The sequence below is a fragment of the Dioscorea cayenensis genome, chromosome 18 (assembly GCF_009730915.1).
Source record: "Dioscorea cayenensis subsp. rotundata cultivar TDr96_F1 chromosome 18, TDr96_F1_v2_PseudoChromosome.rev07_lg8_w22 25.fasta, whole genome shotgun sequence".
Classification (NCBI taxonomy): Eukaryota; Viridiplantae; Streptophyta; class Magnoliopsida; order Dioscoreales; family Dioscoreaceae; genus Dioscorea; species Dioscorea cayenensis.
In genome coordinates, this window is record NC_052488.1 from 20,357,774 (window position 1) to 20,385,486 (window position 27,713).

The window sequence follows — 27,713 nt, forward strand, 5'->3', positions numbered from 1 at the left end:
TAAGAAATTATAATGAATTTCCAATTTAATATAACTCCAGGGGGTTCTACGTAATTATCCTCTCAGCTATATAAACAATATCTCCAACGAGTGCTTAATCTTGTTGGTCTTTGGTATCCTCCCAAAACCCTAGCAAGCCCGACAAGAACAGCCATGGAGGAAGTGGAGAGCCGGAGGGAGCCAAAGAGTAAGAAGAGGAAGAGGCTGCAACTGAGCATGGAGGTCTTATCCGAGACCCCTGATCGGATTCCCCCTCTTCTGGGCTACTTCCCTTCCGGCTATAACCCCGAAGCCGAAGATCAGCAACCTGAGATCAAGGTGTTCAGGAATCAGAAGCGCAGCAACCGTTTGGAGCTTGTGGTGAGCCCTGGAGACTCAAACATGCAGTTTGTTGGCCGGAGCTACGCCGGTGAGGCCGCCACCCCCCAGCTCTGTACCTATGCCCTTGGCGTTCTCGATAAGGAGTCCCAATCCCTCAAGATTGTTCCAATCGCTGCCAACAAAGTTTGCTTTTTATCTTGTCATTTTGATTGTTTGAGTTTAATTCTCAAAAGCTGATTGAAAAGTGGGGAAATCACTGCGCAGGTGTTCAGGTTAGAACCGAGAGTAGTGAAGTCTTTGTCTTCTGAGAAGGATGTTGGGGAGGTTTTGACGGAAGAGGGTGCAAGTCGAAAGATATCAGACCTAACGAGTCTCTATGGAACTAAGAAGAATAAGGATCAGGTATGCTTTTATCTTCTGAAGTTCAATTTTTGGCGGTTGTAGTTTATGAGAGATCATATGTATATGCTTCGATATGGTCAAGTTTTTAATTTTCGGTGCAAAGATTATTTGTTGTTTTTGTACTTGTTGGGACATGGTTTTTTTATTTTATTTTATTTTATTTTATTTGAAAGAAAACTGGTGCCCTAATTTGATCACACTAAGTTCATTTTTGTTTAATTAAGTGATCTTTTGGCATCTATGCTATATTGCTACTATGATGTCTCTAGTTTTTGTGAACCAAACTCTTTGAAATCTTTGGAACGGTTGATGTTATCTGCTATTTATGTGATGCAATTATTACAATTTGAAATATGCACTTGTTGTGAAGTGATTGCTCTTCTTGTGTATTAGGCTAGGGTTTGAGAAAGAAAAGGACCTGGTATTGTAATCTTCAATTTCTGATTTGTTGATTTCTGCAGATGTTACTGTCCTGTGGGGTCAATTTTTTGTGCTTTTTATTTGGGGGATTGTTTGCCTATGCATGTCTTTCTTGATTTTCTTCACAATGCAATTATGTTGTAATTTTTTATGGCAACAATTTTACTTGTTTTTTCCCCTGTGCATGGTGAGATCGTTTATTACAAATGTGCAGGCGAGTAAGTGGAAACTGTTGAACGAGCAGAAAAAGGATGGTGCAGCTACAGAACTTCTGGAAGGGCCAAGGGTTGATGATGAAATAGAAGAGGCTTCTGAAGTTGCTAAACCCAAAGCTGTGCCAAATATTCCACCCTTTGATATTACTGCTGATACTCCAGAGAAAGCATATCTGCTGGATGAGATTATTCTACCAGGGGAGAGACGTCACCTCATTGATATTTTTGAAATGGTGCAATCTGGTGTAGCATTTGACTCATCGGTTCAATTTTGGGAAGAAAATGGATATCCAAGCTTTGTTTATAATCGGATTTACAAGTTAAGGTATATAGAGGTATGTCAAGCTTGCTTCCTGTATCCAATCTTATTGTCAAACGGTTCTTAATCTTTATTATGTTGATAGCCTTATCTTCATCTGTCTCCATAATGTTAGCTTGCACGTGCCCATTCTGTTGTTGGCTCTGTTGGGAAGCTAGTTTCTTAAATCGGAGCTTTGTTGGCTGACAATTCTATGTTCCTTTGCCTAGTGCATTTTTATATCTTTAGATAGCTTAAGCAATTTGCGTTGCATAGACAACTACTAAAATATTGACCTTGACTGTCACATTTCAAGATTGATCTTTGGTATAACCATCTTTTTTTGTGTTACATCGATCTTTATAAAGTTCCTTCCAAATCCAGTGACCTTGCTTGTTCTCTTGCTAAAAAATTCTCTGTTGCTTGCTGTTTTCTGTTAATGGAGTCCTGACTCCAATTATTTCTTTTATCACTGTTCTGACTTATATTTCTACTTACTCTTTGTTTATTTATTTATCTATTTATGTGTTTATTTTTAATTCTAATATTGTTTGTATACTTTGATCTTTCCCATTGATGCCAAATTGTCATCTTTGAATAGATAAATATGATTATGACATATGACTTCCCTCTGTGCAACTGATCATTACCTACAATTTGCAGGATGAGGAGGAACTCAAGAACAAGGCGGCCATATATTCATACATCACCCATCTTGTCACCTTCATGAGCAGAATGAGCAGAATGAGCAGAGGTCGACGTTCTAGTAATGCTGCTTCCTACAATATTCCAAGGGTCGTCTACCAAAAGTTCACAGGACTCTTCATTGATCCAGAGTCACACGCCCTGACAGCCGAGAAGAGGGAGCTTCTCATTGGCTACATCTTAGTGCTTACCCTTTTCGTAGATGATTTCCGGTCCGAGCCAGCTGATATTTCCAAAGACTTGAAGATACCTTACGCCGAACTTAAGCCATACTATAAGCAACTCGGCTGCAAGATGCTGCATGACACAGATCTAAAGAAACTTGTTCAATCCCTTCCTGCCCCTCTTAAATTTCCAGAGCAAAGGCCATACCGGCGAAAGCGGGAGTAGGCAGTATTGAGATGCTCTCTGCTGCTGAATCATGCCTTGACAGCCTGATGTTTTTTCTTTCTCTTATTAATGAAATTTCCTTGTCAATGTTTGTGTTTTAATGTCACTGTGCTTAACATAGGCCTGTGATATAGAGGAGATGTATGTTATCTAAATTAAGTTTTTGAATCTTGATACTCTTTAGTCTAGTGTTTTCAATACCTTTTGAACATGTCTATGAGTTTTTCTACTTGCATAAACCAGTCTTCTTGGATTGTAGTTCGTGCGTAGACATAAATAAAGTTATCGTGGATATAACTTCAATAATTTTTTTTAAAAGAAAAATTGGAATACATTTATCTTCTCTTCCCTCCGAAGAGAAATTTACATTCCTTCTCTCAAAATAAGATTATTTAGACTATAATAAATATTAATAAATAGAGAAGACTCTTTTCTTGGCGCACACGTCAAACTCGCTCTAATGGCGAGGGGAAGAGGGAAGAAGCTTGGTTCTCAAAGTGATTGCATTGTCGCCGTTGGTGGATCGCTCTCGGGAGGTTCTAGTTTTGATCTGGATGTTGTCACTGATAAGTTGGATGGTCGGGAAATTGATGGAGACCATCAGCATAGGATGGAACATGCCCTAGAAGGTGAGATAAGGAGTTCTACTTCAGAGGTTGCTAATGAAAATTTGGGTGATCGCACTGAGGAAAGTCAGGGGATGCAAAATGATGATAGTAATAAGGTTCCTAAACCTGATGATGAGAAATTGCTAGGTAAAGGATCGAAGCCATGGAGTTCTCTGTTTGTTGATAATCGTGTGAAGGGGAAGGAGAGTGAGTTGAAATTTGTGACACCTAATGTCTCACATGGTCGGAAGGTGGTCCGATTTCACTCAGCAGAGGTTGTTAATGAAGAGATGAAATGGAAGAATGCTTTGTTGGGTTGTGTTTATGGATTGCAACCTAGAGTTGAGAGAATTACTGCATTTGCACAAGCTAGATGGCGGAAATATAGATTGATATCAGTATCTAGAGTGAATTCAGAATTGTTTCTTTTCCAATTCAGTGATGAACGAGGTTGTGCTCAAGTTTTGGCTGATGGACCTTTTACATTTGATTACCATACTTTAATTTTGAAAAAATGGCAACCAAGAATAAATTTGGATACAATTGCTTTTGTATTACTTATATGGATTCAATTACCGGGCTTGCCTTGGGAATTCTGGTCAGTGGAAATGCTGAGTAGAATTGGGAGTATATGTGGTAAGCCATTATACTGTGATAGATGTACATTGTCCAAAATGAAGCTGGGTTTTGCTCAGATTTTGGTTGAAATGGATGCTTCGGGTGACTTTCCAGAGGTTATTGAGATGACTGATGAGAATAGTGCAGAATTTCAGCAAAAAAGTTGTGTATGAATGGAGGCCAATTGTGCGTTCAATCTGTAAAAAGTTTGGACATGTTAAAGAGGATTGCAGGTTGAGGAAGATGGAGAAGCTGCAATGGAAAGTGAAGAATAAACAGGGAACAGTCTCAATGAATTCTGTGATTTCTAATCAAGTTACTGATAAAGGTGGGAGCTCTACTACATTACAGGATGATATTGGTTTGGTTGTATCTACTGCATTACAGGTTGATAATGGTCAGGATGTATCCATTCCAATGAATTTAAGGAGTAATGCTGAACAAGTTGTTGGTGAAGGAAATTGTGAGATAGTTAAAGGGAAATCTATATAGACAATTAATATTGAACATTCTGATAGTGGAAAGCAAATTTCTATTGGAGGAAGTGAAAGATCTATGATGCAGAATAGGAATAAGATCAAATGCACTAATGAGTCTCATCCTAGTGTTGTGGCTAGTTGTAGTAATAGTTTTGATATTTTGGGTGAAAGCAAGACTAATATTGCTTTGGCAAATCAATGTACTATTGTTAATGGGATGATAATGGGGGATGGCAAGAAGGGTAGGAGATCCAACTTGCCAAAAACATTAAAGAATGATTATGCCATGGAATATTAGAGGGCTTAATAGCTCTCTAAAGCAATCTGGAATAACTTCTTTGATTGCGAAATATAGGGTTGTTGTTCTGGGAATTCTGGAAACAAGAATAAAGGAGGGGAATTGGTGTGATATTTGGAAGAGATTTCAATTGCCTCAGTGGAACGTAGTACATAACTATTCAAGCAGTGATCAAGGTAGAATTTGGATTATTTTTGACTCTAGAAGAGTTTCTATTACTGTCATTGAAGAACAGATGCAGTTTATTCATTGTAAAGTCAATTTGGAGAATAATGTGTTCTACTGGACGTGTGTATATGGATCATATGATCCACACATTAAAAGGAATCTATGGAGGGATCTTATGAGACTTGGAAAAGGATTGTCTGAACCATGGTTAATTCAAGGTGATTTTAATGCAGTTAGTAGTAATGAAGATAGACTTGGAGGTAACCCAGTGAATTCAGAAGCTGCAAGTGATTTTCAAGATTGGATTTTGGGTTTGGATTTAGTTGAAGTGCAGAGGAATGGTGCTAAATTTACCTAGACAAATTTCCAGGAAGGGAACATGAGAATATTTAGGAAGCTTGATTGGTGATTTGCTAATCAATGGTGGTTTACTAAAATTGGGGAACCATCATGTTCTGTGATGAGTTGGAGTTTATCTGACCATTGTAGTCTTTTGTTTTATTTGAAGAGAGCTGTTAAAAATATTAAAGTTCCATTTAGGTTCTTTAATATGTGGTGTGATCACCCAAAGTTCCATTTAGGAATTCTCCAATTAATGGAAGTAATATGTTTCGAGTATACCAAAAACATGAAATTACTCCGAGGGGAGTTGAGGATGTTGAATAAAAAAGGATTTTGATGAATTGAGTGTTAGAGTTGCTCAAGCTAGGACTGCATTGGAGAATACTCAAAGGAATTTGTAGTCTGATCCTTCTGATATTACTTTGCAGAGAACTGAGAAGCTATTATTAACCCAATTGTAGCAACTGATGTTATGGGAGGAAGGTATGCTTAAACAGAAATCAAGATGGTCTGTAGTGATCAAGAGGAGATTAAAAAAAGCTATTTTGAATCACTTCATTGATTTCTTGGGGACTAGTCAAGTGAGGAGTGGTAATTTTGATAGCTCTATTTTTCAAGATAGACTTGTCTCAGTCACTGATTGGGATTCATTATGCAGTATACCTTCAAAGGAAGAAATAAATGAGGCTTTGTGGAGTATAAATGATAACAAAAGCCCGGGACAAGATGGTTTTAATAGTTTTTTTGTTAAGAAGGCTTGGAGTATTGTTGGGAAGGAGATATGTATGGTTGTTCAGGATTTTTTTCAAAATGGAAAAATGCTTAAGCAGACAAATTCCGCAACCATTACTTTGATCCCCAAGGTGATATGTCCTCAATCCTTAAATGATTTTAGACCTATATCCTGTTGCAATGTGATCTACAAAATGATCTCAAAAATTCTATCAAGAAGATTAAGGGGTATCTTGACAGATATTATACAGTTAAATCAGTCAGCCTTTATTCCTGTGAGGAAAATTGCTAACAATGTTCTATTGGCCCATGAGTTGTTGCAGGGTTATCATAGAAATAAATATGGTTGTTGTGCATTAAAGGTTGATCTGCAAAAAGCTTATGACTTAGTATCTTGGGATTTTTTGGAGGAAGTAATGTTGGCCTTTAGATTTCCTGCTCATTTTATTCAGTTGGTCATGAATTCTGTTAAGTCAAGCATGTTCTCCATTATTATAAATGGACATATGGAGGGGTTTTTTCCCTAGGAAGAAAGGATTGAGGCAAGGTGACCCCATCTCACCTCTTTTATTTGTTCTTTGTATGGAGTATTTCTCTAGGAGTTTGCAGAAAATGGTAGAAGATGGTTTTTTGTTTCACAAAGACTATAAGAAGATGAAGCTCACTCATTTATGCTTTGCAGATGATTTGTTTGTTTTTTCTAATGGTGATATTAGATCTGTTGGAATTATTAAGAATGCTATTCAACACTTTCAAGATGTTTCAGGGCTTAGACCAAATATACAGAAGAGTCAAATTTTTTTCTCAAGAGTTGAAGCAAATGCTAGGAAGCAAATTGTGGAGCTGTTGGGCTTTCAAGTGGGATCATTCCCAGTGAGATATCTGGGCTTGCCTTTATTTTCTACTAGGCTTAAAAAGGAGCATTGTAGTGCTTTAATCACATAAATTACTGCAAGAATTCTTAATTGGATAGCTACGTCATTGTCTTATGCTGGTAGGCTTCAATTAGTCCAATCAGTGTTAACAAGTATGCATCTTTACTGGAGTTCTATGTTTCTATTACCTAAAGTTGTTGTATATGAGGTGGAACATATATGCAGATCCTTTTTATGGTATGGCACTGATAGTTCAAAAAAAGGAGCTATGATATCTTGGTCTTGGGTTTGTAAAGGAAAACAATATGGTGGCTTAGGAGTGAAGCCAATTTTTTTGTGGAATCAAGCAGCCTTAATAAAATACATTTTGAAATTGGTGAAGGGGAAACAAACTCTCTGGGCTGTTTGGGTGACTAGAATTAAATTGAAGAGACTTAGTTTTTGGGGGATAACAAAGCCAGCGGCTTGCAGTTGGGTTTGGAGTAGGGGTGTATTTGAGCCGAGCCGTTTGTGAGTAGCTCGGTGTTCGGCTCGATAAAGGCTCATTCGTGTTTAGCTCATATTGTAAACGAGCCAAGCTTGAACATCATTTTCAAGCTCGATTAATAAACGAGCCAAGCTTGAGCAGCCAAAAGCTCGGCTCGTTTTGGCTCGCGAACACAGCTCGTGACCAAGCTCATGAACAAGCTCGTTTATAAGCTCGATTGTGAGCTCGTTTATATATATATATATTACATTATATATATGTATATGTATATGTATATTAAGGTGTATAAGTGACTATGTCATTGTTGTCAATTTAAGTTACACATATAGGGCTATAAACTACTATTCGAAGGCTAAGCTCATTAAAAGCTCAGGTCAACTAGTTTATTAAGTTAAATGAGCTCATAAGATAAACGAGCCAAGCTTGAACACCACCAAACTCGGTTCATTAAATCTTGTGAAGAACTCATTTATTGTATAATTAAAAGCTCGTTTATAGTATCATTTACAATTTTATTTGTAACAATCATTAATATAATCAAACTCAAATCGAGTTGAGTAACACTTGATAATGATTCATTAAATAAGTTTACTAAATAAAAAAATAAAATATAAAAAAAATAGTCAAGTCTTAATCAAGTTAGCTAGCTAAGTCTAAGCTTCGAATTTTCTTAACAAGTTGAGCTCGAGCATGAAGCTCGATTAGAGCTCGAGCTCGGTTAAAATAGTAACGAGCCAAGTTTGAACATAAAAAATGAAGCTCGAAGAAAGCTCGGCTCGAGTTCAAGCTCGATTAAATAGTAACGAGCCAAGCTTGAACAAGGCAAAGCTCGGCTCGGCTCGGCTCGTTTACAGCCCTAGTTTGGAGGAATCTACTTAAATTGAGGATTTTAGCTAAACCTATGTTTGTCTATAAGCTTGGAGATGGGAAAATGTTCTCATTTTGGTTTGATCCATGGTGTCATGAATACTCATTGGCTGAGATTTTTCCTGGTATTAATGTGAGAAGATCACAAATTTCCCAGAAAGCAAATGTGTGTGAATATTGGAGGAATGGAAGTTGGTATTTGCCATTTAGTTGGAATTCTGATCTAGACAGGGTTTTAGACTTTCTGAATTCAAATTTTGTTGTGGAAGCTAATACTCCGGATTGTATTTCTTGGGGACCAGGGAAGGAAATGGAATTCAGTATCAGAAGTGCATTTAATTGCTTATTTAAACCTGGCCAGAAGCTAAAGTGGACTAATCTGGTTTGGTCCAAGAGTAACTTGCCAAGACACTCTTTTACTTTGTGGTTAGCATTGCATAAGAGGCTACCAACTAAAGATAAATTGTGTGAATGGGGCATCATTGACTCATATGTTTGTGCTATATGTAAAGCTGATTGTGAGACTATGGAACATTTGTTTTTTCATTGCAGTTTTACTAAAGCAGTGTGGATTAGAGTTTTGAAAGCTGTGAATGTGAATAGAAAGCCTCTATCCTGGAGAAGGGAAATCATTTGGTTTATCAGGAAGGCTAGTGGTAAAACACTGATGGCGAGAATGAGAAGAACTGCATTTAGTGCTTGTGTATACTCAATCTAAAATGCTAGGAACAAGTTAATCTTTCGGCAAGAAAAATTTAAAGAAGATGTGGTTTTCAGGCAGATTAGAGATATTATGATATTGAAATACTTGGGGCATGTCTATAAAAATCAAGATGTTGGAAATGTGATTTTGAATCAATGGTTTGAATAAGTTGATGAATGAAATGAGGTACTGAATGTTAAGGAGGAAAGAGAGCTTTGATTTACTCTTGTTTAGGAGGAAAGAGAGTTTTGATTTACTCTGTTATCCTAGTGTGAATGGTTGAGCTGTGTAGCCATTTGGTGTCTTGTTTTCTTTTGGTTGTTTCAATTTGAGTGGTTAAGGTTGTTTGGAGAATCATTACATTGTTATGATTGTCTATGTTTCTGTAAAGTTTGAGCTAATAAATATTATTACAATTTTGGTTTGACCAAAAAAAAAAAAAAAGATTATTTTGACTATGAGGTAAACATGTAATTACAGTTTAGTTTTCTTCTGTATATATATATATATATATATATCATGTAATCTACAGTTTTCAGTTTTCTTCTGCGCATACATTTATATATATACCATGTCATCTACGAACGTCAGTAAATTGGATTACCATTAAACATGCTTCAAAATAGTATTGTACAGTGAAAAAGAGTTCTTAGCTAGATGCACTGCTCTCATTTTGTTTTTTTTTCTAATCTGAGAATGTTTTATTAACATTTGCTAATTACATTTATATATACTAAAAACCACTTGGTTCAAGTGGTTAGTGATATTAAAATAAATTTTTCCTATGGTGTGCCATTTGCCGCTTTTTAAAAAAAAATTATATATATATATATATATGAAAATTGAAAGCAGTGAAAAATGTAATTTGAGTGTTTTTATAGCTTGTGTGCATGTATAATTACCCAAATAAAAAAATAAAAAGGGAAAATCTTGAGAAACAAGTAAAGTCTAAGTCTTTAAAAAGGACTTTAAAAAAACATGAAATTAGGTAACTTTATTGTGTTATAACAATAATTTAAAAAAACACAAAAACCCTCGTTCATCTTCGGCTGCGGGGCTTCAACTTCACAGAGACAGAGAGACAGAGAGACAGAGAGACAGAGAGGAGAAGAGGAGGAGATCGAGCATGGCTCCGGAACCGGTAGATGATTTGAATGAGAAGAATCCTCGCCCTCTTGATGAGGATGACATTGCCCTTCTCAAGACCTACGTATGTTTTCCGCCAATTTTTTTATCAGATCCCTTTCCTTGTGCCCTAGTTCTTCTTTTTATCTTGCCTGCTCTTGGATTCGCTAGTGTAGGACTTTTTTTTGGATTTCTTGGTTGTTCTGACTGATCTCTGGTTTATTTTAGTTCTTAGATCTTTTCTGGGTTGTTTTCTTTTTTTCTTTTCTCTTTGTTGATTTATTGTGGCATTATGGTTGTCCAGAATGACGTATAGATCTATTCTTGGTAAGATCTGATGGACCTTTTACTGGTTTTTCTTCATCATGGGTTTTATTCTTATTTTTGCATTGCTTCTCTTCTTTATTGTAGGTTTTATTCTAATCTTTGTCAATAATTGGTTTTTTTGGTGGTGTGATTACCCTAAATTTGGTTTTTGTTTGACAGGGTTTGGGACCTTACTCTGCAAGCATCAAGAAAGCGGAGAAGGAAATCAAGGAAATGGCCAAGAAGGTTAATGACCTCTGTGGTGAGTTCTTGATATATATATATATTCTTCCTGCTTTGTCCTTTAATTTGTATTTATCTCTTGATTAGTGAAAGTATGATATATTGGGGGAAGTTCTATATGAAGTTTAGATTTAGAAGATTGAAGGCAAAATGGTTTCTCACTCAAGATGGAGGATTGTTGTTTCCATTGAGATCAGGACTTTTATATATGTTTTGCATTTGTTGTTTCATGATAATAGATGAGTAGGGGCATGCCTGATGTATGGAAAATGATTTCTCAGTTGCTGCAATGGCTGTTGTTCTCTACTTTTTTTATTGGGGCATGATACTTGTTTATTTATGTTCTAAGGATAACATTCCTTGTTATAAAACAGGAATCAAGGAGTCTGATACTGGTTTAGCTGCTCCAAGCCAGTGGGATTTGGTTTCTGACAAGCAAATGATGCAGGAAGAACAACCTCTTCAGGTATCAGCTGGTTAAGTTTATACTAATAATCTTTTTTTATGTTTGGCTTAATTATTTAAGGTGTAAATGCTCTACACAAATTTTCATAACTAATAAAATTTGTGTCTTAACTGTTACATTTTTTGAAAGGTGGCAAGGTGTACAAAGATTATCAGCCCAAATACAGATGATGCTAAATATGTAATTAACGTGAAACAAATTGCTAAGGTACTATCCGTGACCTTTCTTGGTCTTATGATCTTGATGTGCATTTGAAATTTGTTGATAACGAATGATTAAAACCGTTTTCTTTATTTTGTTTAATTAAATTTTATTTTTGTATCACATGCAGTTTGTTGTGGGTTTGGGTGATAGAGTGTCTCCGACTGATATTGAAGAAGGAATGCGTGTAGGGTAAGGCTTCAACATTTTTATTTATGTTTAATTTTCACATGCTTTTCCCAAATAAGTGTTATTCATTTTTTTCTTAACTGCTATTAATGAAGCAGGAAACAAATAGTATAAAGTAGGACATGTGGAGAAGTTTTTATTTTAGGGACTAAAGTAATAAGGGCCTGTTTGTTTTGAGAACATTTGTCATGTTCTCATTTTTTTACTTTTGTTTTCATAAAACATGTTTGTTTTAATACATTTGAGAAATGAGCTTTTAAAAAATGAACACATTAAACATGCAATAAAATAATGCAAACTATATTTTAAATATATATATATATATATATGTATGTATGTATGTATGTATGTATGTATATAATCTTTTACATGTGTATATATGCATGGTATATTTTCAAACAATAGACAAAAGGAAATGAAACATAATATTATTTATGAAATAAACTTGAGTATTTATCCAATTTATAAAAATTAAGGTCTTAACACATTTACTTTAAAAAGATTTTTGATAAAATTTTTGCAAGATATATCTCCAAAGTACCGATTGTTTATATGATGTAATTGGATCTTTTTTCTGCATATAAAGACCTAGAAAACTGGGTTACACACAAACGCACACTATCCATAGATTTTTATATATTTTTAAAGGCTATAAATATTTGATCTTGTCTTTTAATCAACTTAAATGATTTACTGCTTTAAAAACTTCTCCACATGTCTTTGAAATCTGCTACTTTATACTTCATTTTTTTTTAAGCCACTATTAATATGTTCTTCATTCTTTTATCATCCTATAGAGTTGATAGGAACAAATATCAAATTCAAATTCCTTTGCCGCCAAAGATTGATCCAAGTGTGACGATGATGACTGTGGAAGAAAAGCCTGATGTAACATACAATGATGTTGGTGGATGCAAAGAACAAATTGAGAAGATGAGAGAGGTATATATGATTTGACTGAAATAATACATTGTTCAGTTCATTTATGGAATTTTAATCATCTTTGAAGTAGTGTTAAGTTGGGTGGCCACATTCCCATTGTTTTGACAGGTGGTGGAGCTTCCTATGCTTCATCCAGAGAAATTTGTCAAGTTAGGTATTGACCCTCCCAAAGGTGTCCTGTGTTATGGTCCCCCTGGAACTGGTAAAACATTACTGGCACGAGCAGTGGCAAACAGAACTGATGCCTGCTTTATCCGTGTTATTGGAAGTGAGCTTGTGCAAAAATACGTAGGAGAAGGGGCCCGGATGGTTCGTGAACTATTTCAGGTGTTTGAACTTCTAAAGATAAACTAAACTACTTTAATCTTATCTGATCTTTAATTCTATAAGCGATTGTTTTCTGATGGTTTCTTTACTTTTTCTTGGATGTTACTGCAAAATCCTTCAAGTAATTGTATAACAAATTATTGTAGATGGCACGCTCAAAGAAGGCTTGCATTGTGTTTTTTGATGAGGTTGATGCTATTGGTGGTGCTCGTTTTGATGATGGCGTCGGAGGTGACAATGAAGTTCAGAGGACTATGCTTGAAATTGTGAATCAGCTTGATGGCTTTGATGCTAGAGGAAACATTAAGGTTCTTATGGCTACTAATCGGTATGTCCTTTTGACAAAATATCTACTGTTTCACTCCTGAAAGTTAACCTCAAATCCATGTAGGTTTTTTTTTTAAAATCTTCATCTTAGCTGTGCTTTATGCTAAAAATCTTTAAAATAAAAACCAAAATCAAATAACCAACTTGATATTTTCTCTGGCAAAACTCAGACCTGATACTTTAGACCCAGCACTTCTACGACCTGGAAGGTTGGATCGTAAAATTGAGTTCAGCCTGCCTGATCTGGAGAGTCGGACACAGATATTCAAAATCCACACAAGAACAATGAACTGTGAGAGGGATATTCGCTTTGAACTTTTAGCTCGTCTCTGCCCCAACTCTACAGGTAATTGGTTTTCATATTTTGAGGCTTACTTGTTTGATTTAAATTGAAGTAGTTGCAGCAATATCTTATTACAATAATCACGTCAGCCATGCTTCATATGTATAATAGTACTAAAGATGCATATGCATATGCATGTGATCTTGCAAAGCTTTTCCTCAAATTTCATTCTATTTTATCTCCAGGAGCGGATATACGAAGTGTTTGCACTGAAGCTGGTATGTTTGCCATTCGAGCACGGAGGAAGACAGTCACAGAGAAAGACTTTCTTGATGCAGTGAATAAGGTCATCAAAGGCTACCAGAAATTCAGTGCAACACCCAAGTACATGGTCTACAACTGAGTTTGAGATGAAACCCGGAGCTTGCCGCATCCTAACCTTTAATAATAGCACATCCCTTATCAAAGTCGTCAGCGGCGCACACTTGTTTTGATCAGAACAGTTGTGGGAGGGATATCATCTACCACCACCTTAGACCATGCCGGATCTGAACCGCATTATTTCAACAGGTTTCTCTTGTCAAGGGGAAATTAATTTATTTCCCGAAAGTTATAACATTGATTTGCTGAAATGCAACTGCTTAAACATTTCTTTGTTTATCATTGATAATTTGCCATTCTTGAGTTTGCAATGCGAGTACATGCACTTTTATTGTGCGAATACTTTCAAAATATTTCAGCTGCCTGCATTATGAGGATGCTTTTAAAATCTCAGTTGCTGGAGAGTCACAGGGGGATTATAGTATTAATAAAGAAAGTTTAAGTGGTTCCATCTCCATACAAGGTAATAGTCAATTGTTTCTCATAGGAGCAAAAAAAACTTAGTTTTTATTGTGAGACTGAACTGGACCAAAACAAGAGGCATACATATACAGAAGGCTCTTATGTATATACTATAACAGATGCCCCCGTTACAAAGAGAAAATTACAAATTGTCTGGAAAAGAGACCAAATGTTGAAAATGCTGATGAGTCATTCCACTGGAATCATGGTAACTGGTAAGCTTTTGAATTAATACAAAAGAATTCTGGGCGCACGCATATATATATATATATATATATTCACATATTGATAGTTCTGGGTGGAAATCTTAGCGCAAGGTAACTGGTACATGCTCTACACCATGTAATCTTGAAAATCAGGGTCATCAGCTCGGCGAGGAGTCTGCCCTTCTCCGGCAACCATTCTCTTGCTCATGTTAGCCCTCTGAACCAGACGAACTAATGCCTGGACAACTTCCGACATGGGCGGTCGAAACTCTGGCTCAGACTGTCAATGCAAGAGTTTCGGAGATGAGCATATGATAAATGTAATTAATAAACATATCATCAAGGTATGACTGACTGATATGTTGTGAAGGTCATCGAGACCTATATTACCTGAACGCAGAGAGCAATCACATCAGCAAATCTCGAGAGCGATTTGGCAGGGTATAGACCCTTGAGTGCAGGATCGACCATCTTGTCCAGTGCATCAATGTCATGGAGCTGAGGAGTTGCCCATCGAACCAGTGACTGTTCAGACCTTGCCCTTGTGCTGTCAATGAGTTTATCACAATCATTTTCTTTGAACATGTACCATCAAAGTTTTATATAAATAAATATTTAGCACTTAAGGCATAAGACTGATATGTTATGTCTTAATATTTGATAAGCCTATAGCAAACTCACCTGTCGAAAGGTTCCCGCCCAGTCATGAGTTCCAGCATGACCACCCCAAAGCTATAGACATCACTTTTAAGAGTATACTGGCCGGACATAGCAACTTCTGGGGCGCTATACCCGGAGCCCATATTACTGTCTGCTGCCTGCAAAAGCAAAATAAATATGTAGAATAGAATCGCTGAGAGGACAAATCTGATTGAAATTTCTCTGCTTTTGAAAAGATATTTAGACAAAATTAATACTAGTTTCAGGTACTGGTACATTGAATTAAGGTTTTCTGACAAATAGAAAACCAATGATCTACTTGGCCCTATCTGTTGAGGGATTCTCGTAATGGCTGATCTAGGAGATTCAATTATCTTCCCAATTACATTAGGAAACAACAGGTAGAATTGAAATTATCCAATTGCCTTTCAGAAACCTTGATTACTGGCATTTAAATTATACTTACAAGTTACAATATACAATAATATTTAAGTTTGTGATAGGTTAGCTGTGATTCTGACCGAGTGAAGAATACGAGGAATGTTACCTGGTATTCCGGATTTGGGATTAGAGATGCTAGCCCACAATCAGAAAGGTGAGGATTTAGCTCTGTGTCCAATAAAATATTAGCTGACTTGAAGTTCTTGTGAACAACAGATGGTGAGCAAACTTCATGCAAATACCTGGATGCAGCATTATTGGATCTCAATAAAAGTAATAAATGACAAAATTGAATAGGCTGAACACTTGACAAATGATCGTCATTCGGTCAGAATTATTTTATACTTACTCTAATGCTCGTGCAGTACCAAGTGCAATTTTCACACGTGTATTCCAAGACAACGGGTGGTCATATTCATCAGAAGTATGGAGGAACTCATGCAAGGAACCATTCTTATGAAATTCATACACAAGTAAGTGCTGTCCATGCTCAGAGCAATAGCCCACCAGCTCTGTCAAATTTGGATGGTGCAAGCGAGAAATGTTTGAAATTAGCTCCATGAAGTCATCGAGGGATTGGGTAGGCAGGGCTGAAGCATTAATTTTCTTCACAGCCAAAACCTGAACATGATGCGTGTCAATGAAGCATGTTTGATCTTTACCATTTTGTTTTTTATCTGTCTAACAACCACTATTTTACATATTGAAAGTATCAAAAAGTAAAAATAAAGAATAAGATAGAGAATAGCAAAATTATCGATAATCCCACTGGTTCCTTATTAATATGGTAGGTTTTAACAATCCTTTTCGAAATAGGAAAAAGAACTCGTAAGTAAATACAACTAAACAGGTTAAGTCACAGTAAAAATGTGGAATTATTGCATGTACTTTAACAAGAAACAGTGTTTTCTTTAAACATTTCCTAAGAACATAAACAGAGAAGTGAAGATTGTTCCATTGGAGCTAACACATGTGGTAGACACACTTGTTGGATCAATGTAGAAAATCATATGGTTTCAGCATTGTGGTATTCATCAGACACTTATTATATTTAAGACTCCCGGTAAACCTTTTCAAGTTTCAATCCCATAATAAGGGAAATTAAATGGCCAACAATCTTCCCACCCATGTCAATTTCCCCCACTAGTTGCATATTTCTTAATTATCACTTCACTAAACTAGACCTGGTAAGAGGCTCATGCCCGTCACGCCCAGTACTACCACCCGTAAAGTGGGTTTATTTACTGGTAATTTTGCAGATGAAACAGAAAGAAAGCAAGTTCTAAAAAATATAGTTAATATATATATATATATAAGTTAAAACCTAATTTCATATTAAGTTTTTGATAAATTAATAGTAGTTAGGTTTGTTTGCGTGCATACCCCTGTAGCAATGGATAATTGGTAAAAAGTTAGCTAATAATTGCATGCTTTTACAGGAAATATAAACAATCAAATACGTGAGTAAAATAAAAAAAGGTGATTACATAAAGATTTAGATGTTTACATGTGCATTAATAACTAAATCAAATTTTTAAAAAAAAAAAAAATCTTTGCATATATATAATCATAAAATCTAAAAGTGTAATTTTATGATGCCCCATATGAATGACTCCACACAGAGTAAAGGAGTCAATAACCACATATAACAATAGGTAAATTGACACCAGCCCACTCACCTGCTAGCAGGTACATGTAAGGCATTGATATATCCCTAAAATGCTAGTAAATTCTACCTGCACCCACAGACCTACAGGTACGATTATTTCTAGGCGGCATAGCCAGCCCAGAATATTTGCCAGGTCTGCTATCAACTAATAACTGCATCCATTTTTGTGAAAGGATTTGAAAGAAGATATATCCTTCTTTATCTGAACCAGTAGAAGACAGGATACCAAAGGAAATCATGATGAATTTCGAACAATAGCTAGCATTTTTCCTGCTTGTTAGTCTCAATGGAAGTCGAAGTAAAAGCAATGTCATAAACTTCTCCTTCAGACTACTTTTCTGGTAACATAGAAGTAACATAAACTTTGGTTTTTATTCAAATATGTCACAACCTTCTACTTTCTAACTTCCAAAAGCATCATCAAATAGGCGAATCAGAACTTTAAGGCAACTAATGTTTCAGATTGTGATCTGTGTAGAACTAACTCACTTTACCGTCAAAGTAAAAGCTCAGAACTAACTTCCTTTATCAATCCCAACAAATTGCCATTTTTCACTATAATCCTTCATGTTTGTCTAAAAGAAGCTAACAGGCTATTGGCAGGCAAGCTGCATAAGTGCCTTGAACAGAATACGAATGCCATCACATGGTTAAATATTCAGGTGTAACATAGTAACTTCAAATAGGGAGAAAGAAGTGCAGATGAGACCTTCACAGGAATAGTAGAATTCCAATTTACCATACTTTAAGGAGTATCTTCCAGACATTAAAACCAAAACTTGTTGAGGGTATATTTGAAGTAAATGAAGACCAACTGATTGAAAATCAACTCTTCCATGAGTAACATTTCAAAGAATTTCTGCAGAAAAGGCATACCTTCCCATCACTAAATTGTGCCCTATAAACGCGTCCAAGGGATCCCTCACCAACAAGATTGTCTATGCTGAAACTATTTGTAGCAATCTGCAGGTCAGCTACAGAATAAACGGTTGCCTTTATCGGAGCAGTATTAGCTTTCTTTACAACAGGCTTCATTGAAAAGTCATCCTCATCAAACGAGTGATGCCTTGGGGGAGGTTTAAGGCTAATAGAAGCAGATGGTGGCACGACGTTTGTGTTAATCATAGAAGATGCTTGAATTGACTTCATTTCTACAATAGAGTAAATACACAAACAGCTAAGTGAGTCAATTCGAACCAAAGAATAGAATTCGCATGAATTGAACTATAATTAACATTAAAAAAAAGGACATGCCACAATATAACCATCCCATTAATTTATTATTAATAAAAAAAAGAGTGGTTAGCAACAGATCATTCTTGAAATTATATGAATAGATTGGCCATTATCCTTTCCTATAATGCCAATTAAGCTCAACATAAAACATCATTAAAATGCATAAGAAATTCAACCATGAAAAAGGTGTCTATGACCACAGGATAATTACCAACTGGTATAAGCATTAGTAGTTAGATAAAGTAGAAGATGCTGTTTCTCATTAAGGAAGGAAAAAATTAATAATACGCACATGGGATGGTGACCACAAAATTAACTTGCCTTCAGCAATATAATGGCTTTTACTTCAAAATTCTTCTTTGACCATAATGTGAAATTTCTCACCACCAGAAATATGAAAATGCAACCATCAAATACTCAAGAAACTAAGCATAAACAAGGCATGCCACAAATACCTATGAATCCCTTGTGATAAGAAATTTTAAATGTTAAGGAATTAGCAATAATAACAAGCAAGGACTGTCAGGATGAATATCTCAAGTATCTCTACATGGAGATTGCAGAATAATTTACAGAGATACTACTCAATTCCAATTTGGTTTCAGTAGGTCTTGAAATAAAAATACAAGACTTTCAACCATCAATTCTGACATGAGAACGAGAAAAGATACAGAAAAAGAGCATTCACTTTTGTGTTATTTGCTTCAAAACTTAAGTTTTGATCTAGCAACCTCCACTTCATTTCATGAATAATATTTTTGATACAACAACTGGCATACCTTTAACTTCATTTGAAGCAAGGGGAGTGAAAGGCTGGTCTTGTTCTAAATTTTCTTGAGTGGAAGATGTTCGTCTTCTTCTTCTTCTTCTAACCAAGAAGAAAGCAACTATGGCACCAATGACCAAAACAGATATAATGATCCCTGCTACACCGCCACCACCAATACCAGAACTCTTTCCACCTCCATTGCCACCAGAACCACCATTATCATTTGGACTATTCCCTGGGCTTACTCGTCGACCTGGTGGAGGTGTAAATGGTGGCGGTGGTGGTGCAGGCCCAGAGTTCCATGAGTTACCACCAGTTCTATAAAACGGAAGTTTTATTATAGTCTTTCCTACATAACATCAACATAGGTATAACTAGCAGTCATAAATTACTTACTGGAGATTATTTATTTTCTTTAGCTGGTCAGGTATCCATCCACTGAAGTTGTTGTTTGCAACATTCCTAAAACCATAGCAATATGGCATTAACAAACTATTTCATACAAGCCAAATTTTAAATGACTAAGAGGTGTGAAAGCATAACATAAATATATTATTTACTTACAAATCTTTAAGAGGCAGATTAGCAAGAACATCTATCTGACCTGAGAATTTATTGTTTTGCAAATATCTGCAGGATTTTTCTAATTAGATTCATAGATAACATGATCAGAGAATAGCAACATAAACTATATAGAAGATATTCTCAAATTTCTCTTACAAGGTTGACAAACTTGAAAGTGAACTCATACTCTGTGGAAGACTGCCTGACATTGAATTGGATGAGAGGTCTCTGTGATAAAAACTCTTTTAGTTAAGCACATAAGAACACATGTTCATCATGGGACACAACTGCCAGATGATTTATTTTACATCTTATTCAAGATCACACAGAAAGGAAAAAATTGCTGAAGAGACAATCATCATTCATTGTCATAAGAGACAATTTCTCTAATTTGATTTTCATGTTTAACATGGCACTGATGAGACTATTGTCAATGTCATGACAATATAATGACCAGTAGTTTTATACAATATGCAACATACCACATATGAAATATAGAGAATTTTGTAGTTCCCAACAATTTAGCATTGAGTTCTTTATCCAAAAATTAAAAAAAAAACATTACCATCGAGTTTTTCCTTTGTGCTACTATATGTGTGCAAGATGACAAAAAATACAACCACACAAGCTTTAGTCTATTACAAAAATTATGCACTCACATTGTAGAAAGTTTTGAGAGCTGGCTAAAATCAACATTCAAACTTCCTTGGAGTTGATTACGAGCAAGATTTCTACAAACATCACAATCTAATTCAGTCAGCCAAAATTCCAAATTCCATTTTAAAGATGCATGAAATACTGAATTCACTAAGCAACTCACAGATATTCAAGAGAAGCCATCTGAGAAATGAAATAAGGGGGACTTTGACCAAATTGGTTACCAGCAAGATTCCTGCAGGAGACAAGCCTTATAATATATACACAAGTAACAACCAACAACATGCTAGCAGATTCAATCATCGAAACACATGTATAACTTACAGTCTCTGAAGATTTGGAGGAAGATTATAAGGTATTTGGCCTCCCCCACCAATATTATTGTTGCTCAGATCACTGCATTCAGCTCAGAACATCAATAAATCTATAACCACTTCATTAAGTGGAAAAGTAAGAAGCAAATTCCATACAAGCCAGAGAACTCACAGCTCAACCAGGGAGTTCAAACTGTTTATGTTGTACGCCAATGTCCCAGTAAGTCCCAAACCTGACAAATTTCTGAAAGTTCAAAAAAGGGAACAAGTATCAGATATAACACCATTACAATTGTATCAAAGCTCCAAATGTCATCAGTGAAATAAACGATCTCACATTTTGGTAACAGATGAATCAGAGCATGTAACTCCTTTCCATGACTGTCCACAGGGATCCCCACCATTCGAAGTCCATCCCGTAAGCTGAGATGGTGAATTCAGGCTGGTATATAATACATTGAGAACGGAAGCTGGAACAAGAATCAGAAAAAATCACTTGGTCAAATCTAGAAAAAGAAAAACCAGCACATTCCAAGAACATGCTAAAAAAGATCCGGTAGCAAGTCTCAAAGACCAAACATGGTAAGCAATACATCATCAAATTCTCATTTTAAAGAAGGGCAAACCAAAGAGAATCTCATCATAACATTTACTCCAATCAAGAACTCAAACCAACCCCTACGGATTCATCATCGATTACTGCCAGTACAAGAAGTCCAGATTGTTTTCAAAAATCCAATAAACCAAAATGCTATTGGTGCTACAAGATACTGTAGCAAAACAATATTTCTATATTTGTAATCAAAACCTCTCATTTTTTCTCCAAGAAATTCATCTCAAAAACCCTAATATCCATAAACCAAAAGCAAAAAAAGAAAGCAACCAAGCAAGAAAGAGCAGAATCCAAAAAAACCAAAGAAAGATAAAAGAAAAGGCTTCAATCTTGAAAAAGAAAAACACAAACAACAACTCATGCAGCATCTTCAAAAACCCCAACCCAAACAACACCCCACACATTGCCATGCTCTACCCCTCACCACAAGAACAAAGAAAAAGAAAAGCAAGACAAAAGAGAAAGGCTACAAAGCCACCAAGAACAAGAAGACATCTTACTATCAGTGGAGTCAGTATCGCCATTGATAAAGCTCAGATTGGAAACCCAAATGCAAGCAAAGAGGAACCAGATCCTCCCCATTCCTCTCCTCCCTCTGCTCCAAGAGCAAGAACCAAAGCTAAAAGAAAGAACCCAAAAAACCCAGCTTTTTTCCTCACCTCATCTCTCACACTCTCTTTTTTTTTTTCTTATTTATTTAATCCAAAAATTAAAAAAACATTTATTATTTTTATTATTATTATTATTATTTTAAAATTAATTTTAATAATCGCCGAACTGAAAGAACGCTAGCTGGCATCAAAAGAAAGAAAGAAAAAGCCAAAATAAGTAATAAATTAACCACTTTTTATTAAATATTTTTATGACTTTTCTTCATGGTTAAATAAAAACAAGAATATCGTGCATTAGATCTACTGTCACAATGAGAACGTTTCCTCACTTACTTTTTTCAAATCTTCCTATTTACTAATAATATATATATATATATATTACTGATTTTATTTGATATGCTTTAATTATAATTATAATTATCATTTAATGTATTTATTATAAGTAAAAAAACAAGTATAGTTTGTTGGCGTTTACAATCACTGGACACGTTGAGGAAACGGTCATAAATTAACGGACCTAGGGTTTTAGATGAATGGAGGGTTTGAAGGAATACCTATCGTTGGATTGAGATCGGGCCAGAATGGATGGTCGAGATCGCGTGGCTTGTTAAGGGGGCCCCACCGACACTCAATCATTTGACTGAATTTTTTAATTATATATAATAATAAAACAATATAAAGAATAAATTATAATTTTAAATAAATATGATCCAGTAAAATCACGGCCAAGATGGATGGTCCATGGCAGAATAATAATATTTATTATTAATTTTTAATTATTATTATTAATAATTTGAGCCACTTATGATTAATGATGAGCATCTATTTGAGTAGAATGACGAAAAAGCCCCTGACGTGGTTGATGGAACGGAACGCGTGCCACGTCATTGTGCAGGCCAGTATGAGGACAACTCGCGAGGATTTTTTTTCCTCACTTTCACGTCGCCAATTTGGATTTTTTTTTTTTTCCTTTTTTTCTTTTTAATTTTAAAGTATTAAAATTGTGTATTTTATAACATATATTAGATATATTTTCCTCAGAATTAAAATTATAAATAATATTAAATTAGTTATAGAAAATTATCATAGTAGAACTGGCAAAAGGATTGATATTAAAACTCTAACAACCCTTGACTAGGTTTTTTTTTAGCCATATTTAATTTATTAATTCAAAATTGAAAAACCAGTAAAATGTCAGCATCTCATCAATACTATTGAATATGTTCAGTAAAAGAGTAAAGTTTAAGGAGCTTAAATGTTAATCAAAATTAGAATTAAAAAAAAAAATAGAGTTTGAAATCAATCATCTATTAAACACCTGTCCAACAAATGGATGATGCTTGCACGCCTAATTTGATTAGAAAACTAAATGACACCAACTTAAAAAAAGAAGTCATTTTCTTCATTTGATTTATACATCCCAACCAACACTAATGCAAGACGCTCCAAAAAAAAATTCTGATTGTGTTTTAACGTTACACATGCAATTAAATAAATAAACTAGCAATATTATTTGTAATCTTTCAAAAATAAATAAATACATAAATCCTGAATTAAAAAGCTTAAATCATCTCAAGTTAGGAATATATTGAGGAAGTAGGGAAGCATAATGTTCCTACAACCATGTACTTTGAATATATACACACACCAAACACAAGAATATTTTATTATGATTAAAAAAAAAGACTAACAAAGCAGCAACCAAATAAAGTTGTTTCTTCATCAGTGTCAAGCATATGATGATTGTTGACAAAAGAAAGGCAAACAAATACAGAAATGAAAAGCTTTTAATTGGAACTTGCAGTATATGTATGACCATAATAGACTTCACAACAAACAAAAGCCACAAACTGATGCATTAATTCACACATATATAGATTACATGCAGAAAAGAATTATAAGAAGATGTTGTTCTGACAACTTACCAACTTACAGTTCATAGTTGGTTCTGCCTTCATGAATGTCCACATTATCTGGGGCAACATCAAGACAAATAAAACATAGAATCAGTTAAAGAACCAGTAAAATCATGACAGGCATGGTTAAAGACTGAAAACTAGATCATTCATTACATGGTTCAACAATTCAAGAGAACCAAGTACGAGAAGCCAGTATCTCATACAATATCTGATATTAGTTGTTAAACCCAATGTTCATCACACATCAGCACAAAACTATTATGGACTATAAAGAGATTCAAGGGGTCTTGTTATCTTCCGGCCTTTTCGATTGAGTTGGTTCTCCATCACCACTTCCACGGTCCATTGATGTAGTTCTATGGCCATCTGCAGCACCGGTTGCATCAGAGGCGGTGCCAACTGCATCCTGTTTGTTTCCTCGGGCATCTATTGAGCTGCTAGGAGCATTACTTATGCCTCGTGGATAGTCAGCCATTGCTGATGGCTGCAAGTCATTGGTGCTGCCACCTCCAAGGGTTGCTTCTGGGTGCATTGGATGCATGCCGTTCATAAGACCAGGTCTCATTCCCATGTGGCCAGGAAAAGGCAGCACCTGCGACGGGTGGTGGAGCTGATGCATCTGCTGCTGCTGCTCTTGCATCACTTGTTGTGGGTTATGGTTAAACTGCAAAGGAGGTTTAGTGGGGAAAATGGGTGCCTGCTGCATGTAATGGCCTCCTGGTGGCACCGCACCGTGTGGCATCATCTGCTAGGGATAGAAGATGGATAAGCAGGTGATTTTGCATCCAAAGTAGACCATATGGTATAAATGGTTGCATGCAACTAACCGGAGGTCGAACAGCTGATGCCTGAGGCTGGGCATCTGCAATAGCAGCCAGATACAATAGATTTTTTTGGAGCTGGTTTTGATACCTGACCCATTTTTATGCATATATATATCAATCACATCAAGCAGACAGATTTAGATTATAGTTCTTGCACAAACCATGTGCGATGCATAAAAACTCCACTTATGACAACCAAGTTGCTAAAGAAACTGATAAAATAACTGAAGAAAAAACAAGTGTTAAACAGGACGGTTTGAGGGCTGACATCAGAGTTTATTATGTGACATAATCGGAAAAAGGAGAGCTAAAATAAGAGAATAAAAACAGGCCACTTAAGGAACAAGATTAGGAGAAGAGGCCCAGCGTTCAAAAATTATAAGCCACAGGTTGTTTTTCTTTTTATATGCTCTTGGACAATATCTAAACGATGATTAATGCTTCAACATATGGACCACTTGCAAAGTCACCCACTCAACAAGAGGACAAGGATAGACAACAGAACTTTTAAAAGAACAGCAAAGAATCTTATAAACTGCAAATATCATCATGGGAAAAGAATCTTGAGTGTCATAGTATGAGAAGATAAGATCCTATGCACATCGAAGTATAAGAGTATTAACATTTGAATGATTCAAAAAGGTAGATAAAGATATCAGTGAGAAAATTAACAACATTAACTGATTTAGTAAAATTCTTGACAAAACAAGGAATAACAAATTGGGCCAAGAAGGTAAAAATAGCCAGATCATGAAAATTTTAAAGGGGTTGAAATGATAGTGCTGCCTTTTTTTTCCTACATAAAAAAAGAGTCTAATATATGCCACAGGATGAAACCATCAATCTCACTGGCCAGGTTGCCAAGCTGGGCACTGGAAAGTGGTTACTGCTATACAAAAGAATCAATCAATATGTTCTAAGAAAAACAAAAAGAAAAAATAATAATAATAAAATCTTTTCTCAACTATGGGTGGCTGATTTACTCAAAACTACAAAAAAAGAATTTTAAAAGCAAAGAAAAAGAAAATCATGTAGAGTGCAATTTGACACAGAAAAGTGATAACTGGATTTTAAAAGCTCACAAACAGAAAATTACAATAAAGTCAGGCGAAACATACAGAAAATTTTGATGCTTCAACACAACAGAATGCATATATATAGCCATGAGAAACATTAGCAGGGATTATTTATCGCACATCTAGCCCAAAAACAGACTACACATGCATGCAGTAAGTAAAGAAAATTTAAGTGTACCAAACACAAAGAAATATAAACAGGCAGAGAAATCAAAGACTTAAAAAAAAACTGCACAATAAGGCCAATTGTCATAAATTAGTATGTTACAGTACCCAAAGAAAAGAACACAAAGGAAAAAAAAATTGTCAATCTCAGTATTTGGGGAAAAAACTCATCAAAAAGTGTGAAGAGGAAAAAGAAGTGTGGATGTCTTTTTCATGTGCTAGATATGACATGTACAGAATTTATAAAAGCCAAGAGCTTTAATTGCATCAAATCTCCAGAAGGCTTAAAATATTTGTGCATAGGTACTCCAACAATGTTAAATGGTAACACAGCCACCAGCAATAATATGCCCAAAAGCCACATAGAATGATCTCTGGTGAATCTTGAACAATGAAATATATCAACAAGAATTTCGGGTGGTGCTAAGCTCAGCAAAGCGGGCTTCCATGAAACTTCATGACTAAATAAAATAAAAGGACAGAAAGAGTCAAACTAGATAGTTCAAGTTATTTAGAACACTTACTGTGCACACTCAGCGAGCTTTCCCAAGTTCTGATTCTCCAAAATTGCAAGAATCAACTGCTTATTCTCATCCAAATACTGTATCAAGAGGGGGCGAAGAGAGAACGTTTAGCCAGTGATAATTTTGCAATGAATCAACAACAATCCAAATTTGTCTAAAAAGTAAATTTCCACTGTGTGGACCAAAGACGAATGCTGGTTGGAAGAAGACACAAAAAGACAAGTGGCAGGCACAAGAAGCATATAAACGTGAAGTTTTGTGATATACTTTCCAGCCAGAACGCTATACATTGCAGAAAGTTAGAATTTGTATCTTAAAGAGTACACAAGGTAAAGTACCACATAATAAAGTCAGCTCCTCAAAACCAAAATTCATACAACTAATTAACAACATTTATGCTGAATAATTTTCACAAAGAATGGTTAAAGACAAGGTTTTTATTTTTTATTTTTAGTCAGACAATATAAAATTCCATTTCCAAAGCAACAGAACATCAAAGAGATTGTTTTCTTGGCAATCAGATAAAATCATGATCGGTTGCATCAGGGATTGACACATCATGACAAGGTGCAAACTTTGCAAGCTATCATCAACCTTAAAAAAACCCACTAAACAAAAGCAGTACGATCACCATGTCAGCAATCACGATAAGACCGAACTTCCGCGAAAGGGGTTTCAAAAAATATCAGAGCTTTAAGAGGAAACGATGAAATACAAATGACGGGAAGACGAGATTGGATGAAAATACCTTCTGAATCTGTTCGGTGGTGATGTTGGCCGGTGGAATCGCGGGCATAGGATGCGCCGCCGCCTGCTGGTGTTGCTGTTGCATGCTCCCTTGGCTTCTTCACTTGCGCCGCCAGCCGGATTGAAGGAAATCGAGGAGAGAAAAGGGGTAAGAGGGAAAGCGGTGCGGGGATAATGGCGAGGGTTTGGAGGATTCGAGGGGGGTTTTGGGGCTCAAATTGATCGAATGATATATTTATATGTTGAGAGAGAGAAATTAGGGTATGAATACTGACACGGGGAAACGTGCCCGTTTTTGTCTGAAGCTTTACCTTTTTGTAACTTGGACCTTCGAAATGTGGGTTTATTATTTTTTCTTTAAAAAAAATTATTAATATTTAGTTAAAAATTTTATGTTATTTATTTCAATATTTTATTTTTATTTTTATTTTTACTACTGATCAAGTGCTATATTGGTAACATGATCCTGTTAAAATTCTTCATCACAAGTGATGAAAATTCGGAATTCGGCTCAAATCCAATACACCTCCCTCCCATT

The 27,713-nt window shown here is 35.6% G+C and overlaps 4 protein-coding genes across 5 annotated transcripts; 2 read left to right on the forward strand and 2 right to left on the reverse strand.

Annotated features, from left to right (window-relative positions):
- The first annotated feature begins 104 nt into the window (after positions 1–104).
- On the forward strand, positions 105–3,009 carry LOC120281743 (DNA-directed RNA polymerase I subunit RPA49). Its single transcript, XM_039288444.1, has 4 exons — positions 105–504; positions 586–723; positions 1,358–1,693; positions 2,320–3,009. Exons 1-4 carry the CDS (start codon positions 154–156, stop codon positions 2,749–2,751), a joined length of 1,257 nt encoding a protein of 418 aa, XP_039144378.1. The 5' UTR covers positions 105–153; the 3' UTR covers positions 2,752–3,009.
- A 7,045-nt stretch (positions 3,010–10,054) lies between these two features.
- Positions 10,055–14,034, forward strand: LOC120281742 (26S proteasome regulatory subunit 7A-like). The gene is made up of 10 exons (XM_039288443.1): positions 10,055–10,138; positions 10,540–10,621; positions 10,977–11,068; positions 11,198–11,275; positions 11,400–11,461; positions 12,256–12,400; positions 12,509–12,727; positions 12,874–13,055; positions 13,225–13,400; positions 13,583–14,034. The coding sequence occupies exons 1-10, from the start codon at positions 10,055–10,057 to the stop codon at positions 13,738–13,740; spliced, it is 1,278 nt and encodes a 425-aa protein (XP_039144377.1). The 3' UTR covers positions 13,741–14,034.
- A 168-nt stretch (positions 14,035–14,202) lies between these two features.
- LOC120281734 (protein STRUBBELIG-RECEPTOR FAMILY 7-like) lies at positions 14,203–21,989 on the reverse strand. The gene is made up of 16 exons (XM_039288434.1): positions 21,810–21,989; positions 21,034–21,166; positions 20,869–20,940; positions 20,707–20,778; positions 20,546–20,617; positions 20,385–20,456; positions 19,882–19,953; positions 19,726–19,791; positions 19,558–19,623; positions 19,172–19,479; positions 18,033–18,307; positions 15,837–16,108; positions 15,594–15,729; positions 15,068–15,204; positions 14,777–14,933; positions 14,203–14,666 (listed from the first exon to the last, which is right to left on the reverse strand). The coding sequence occupies exons 1-16, from the start codon at positions 21,889–21,891 to the stop codon at positions 14,514–14,516; spliced, it is 2,145 nt and encodes a 714-aa protein (XP_039144368.1). The 5' UTR covers positions 21,892–21,989; the 3' UTR covers positions 14,203–14,513.
- A 1,941-nt stretch (positions 21,990–23,930) lies between these two features.
- On the reverse strand, positions 23,931–27,456 carry LOC120281746 (GRF1-interacting factor 2-like). 2 transcript variants are annotated; one of them, XM_039288447.1, is made up of 4 exons: positions 27,177–27,456; positions 26,429–26,505; positions 24,667–24,751; positions 23,931–24,587 (listed from the first exon to the last, which is right to left on the reverse strand). In XM_039288447.1, the coding sequence occupies exons 1-4, from the start codon at positions 27,258–27,260 to the stop codon at positions 24,117–24,119; spliced, it is 717 nt and encodes a 238-aa protein (XP_039144381.1). In that variant the 5' UTR covers positions 27,261–27,456; the 3' UTR covers positions 23,931–24,116. The 2 variants fall into 2 exon arrangements, with proteins under 2 accessions (XP_039144381.1, XP_039144382.1); XM_039288448.1 differs by having other exon boundaries at positions 23,931–24,584; positions 27,177–27,452.
- Between the last annotated feature and the right edge of the window lie 257 nt (positions 27,457–27,713).

What these genes read in the sequence shown, in the direction of transcription:
- LOC120281743 (XM_039288444.1), top strand. Translation starts at nt 154, where the DNA reads ATGGAGGAAGTGGAGAGCCGGAGGGAGCCAAAGAGTAAGAAGAGGAAG. An exon ending in TTCCAATCGCTGCCAACAAA is followed by an intron (nt 505 to 585) that starts GTTTGCTTTTTA and finishes ATCACTGCGCAG; the next exon opens with GTGTTCAGGTTAGAACCGAG. An exon ending in ACAAGTTAAGGTATATAGAG is followed by an intron (nt 1,694 to 2,319) that starts GTATGTCAAGCT and finishes TACAATTTGCAG; the next exon opens with GATGAGGAGGAACTCAAGAA.
- LOC120281742 (XM_039288443.1), top strand. Translation starts at nt 10,055, where the DNA reads ATGGCTCCGGAACCGGTAGATGATTTGAATGAGAAGAATCCTCGCCCT. An exon ending in TGGTTCGTGAACTATTTCAG is followed by an intron (nt 12,728 to 12,873) that starts GTGTTTGAACTT and finishes AAATTATTGTAG; the next exon opens with ATGGCACGCTCAAAGAAGGC. An exon ending in TCTCTGCCCCAACTCTACAG is followed by an intron (nt 13,401 to 13,582) that starts GTAATTGGTTTT and finishes TTTTATCTCCAG; the next exon opens with GAGCGGATATACGAAGTGTT.
- LOC120281734 (XM_039288434.1), bottom strand. Translation starts at nt 21,891, where the DNA reads ATGGGGAGGATCTGGTTCCTCTTTGCTTGCATTTGGGTTTCCAATCTG. An exon ending in GATTCATCTGTTACCAAAAT is followed by an intron (nt 20,941 to 21,033) that starts GTGAGATCGTTT and finishes TTGAACTTTCAG; the next exon opens with AAATTTGTCAGGTTTGGGAC. An exon ending in AAGAAAATAAATAATCTCCA is followed by an intron (nt 19,480 to 19,557) that starts GTAAGTAATTTA and finishes TCCGTTTTATAG; the next exon opens with AACTGGTGGTAACTCATGGA.
- LOC120281746 (XM_039288447.1), bottom strand. Translation starts at nt 27,260, where the DNA reads ATGCAACAGCAACACCAGCAGGCGGCGGCGCATCCTATGCCCGCGATT. An exon ending in AAGCTCGCTGAGTGTGCACA is followed by an intron (nt 24,752 to 26,428) that starts GTAAGTGTTCTA and finishes AAAATGGGTCAG; the next exon opens with GTATCAAAACCAGCTCCAAA. An exon ending in CATCAGCTGTTCGACCTCCG is followed by an intron (nt 24,588 to 24,666) that starts GTTAGTTGCATG and finishes TTCTATCCCTAG; the next exon opens with CAGATGATGCCACACGGTGC.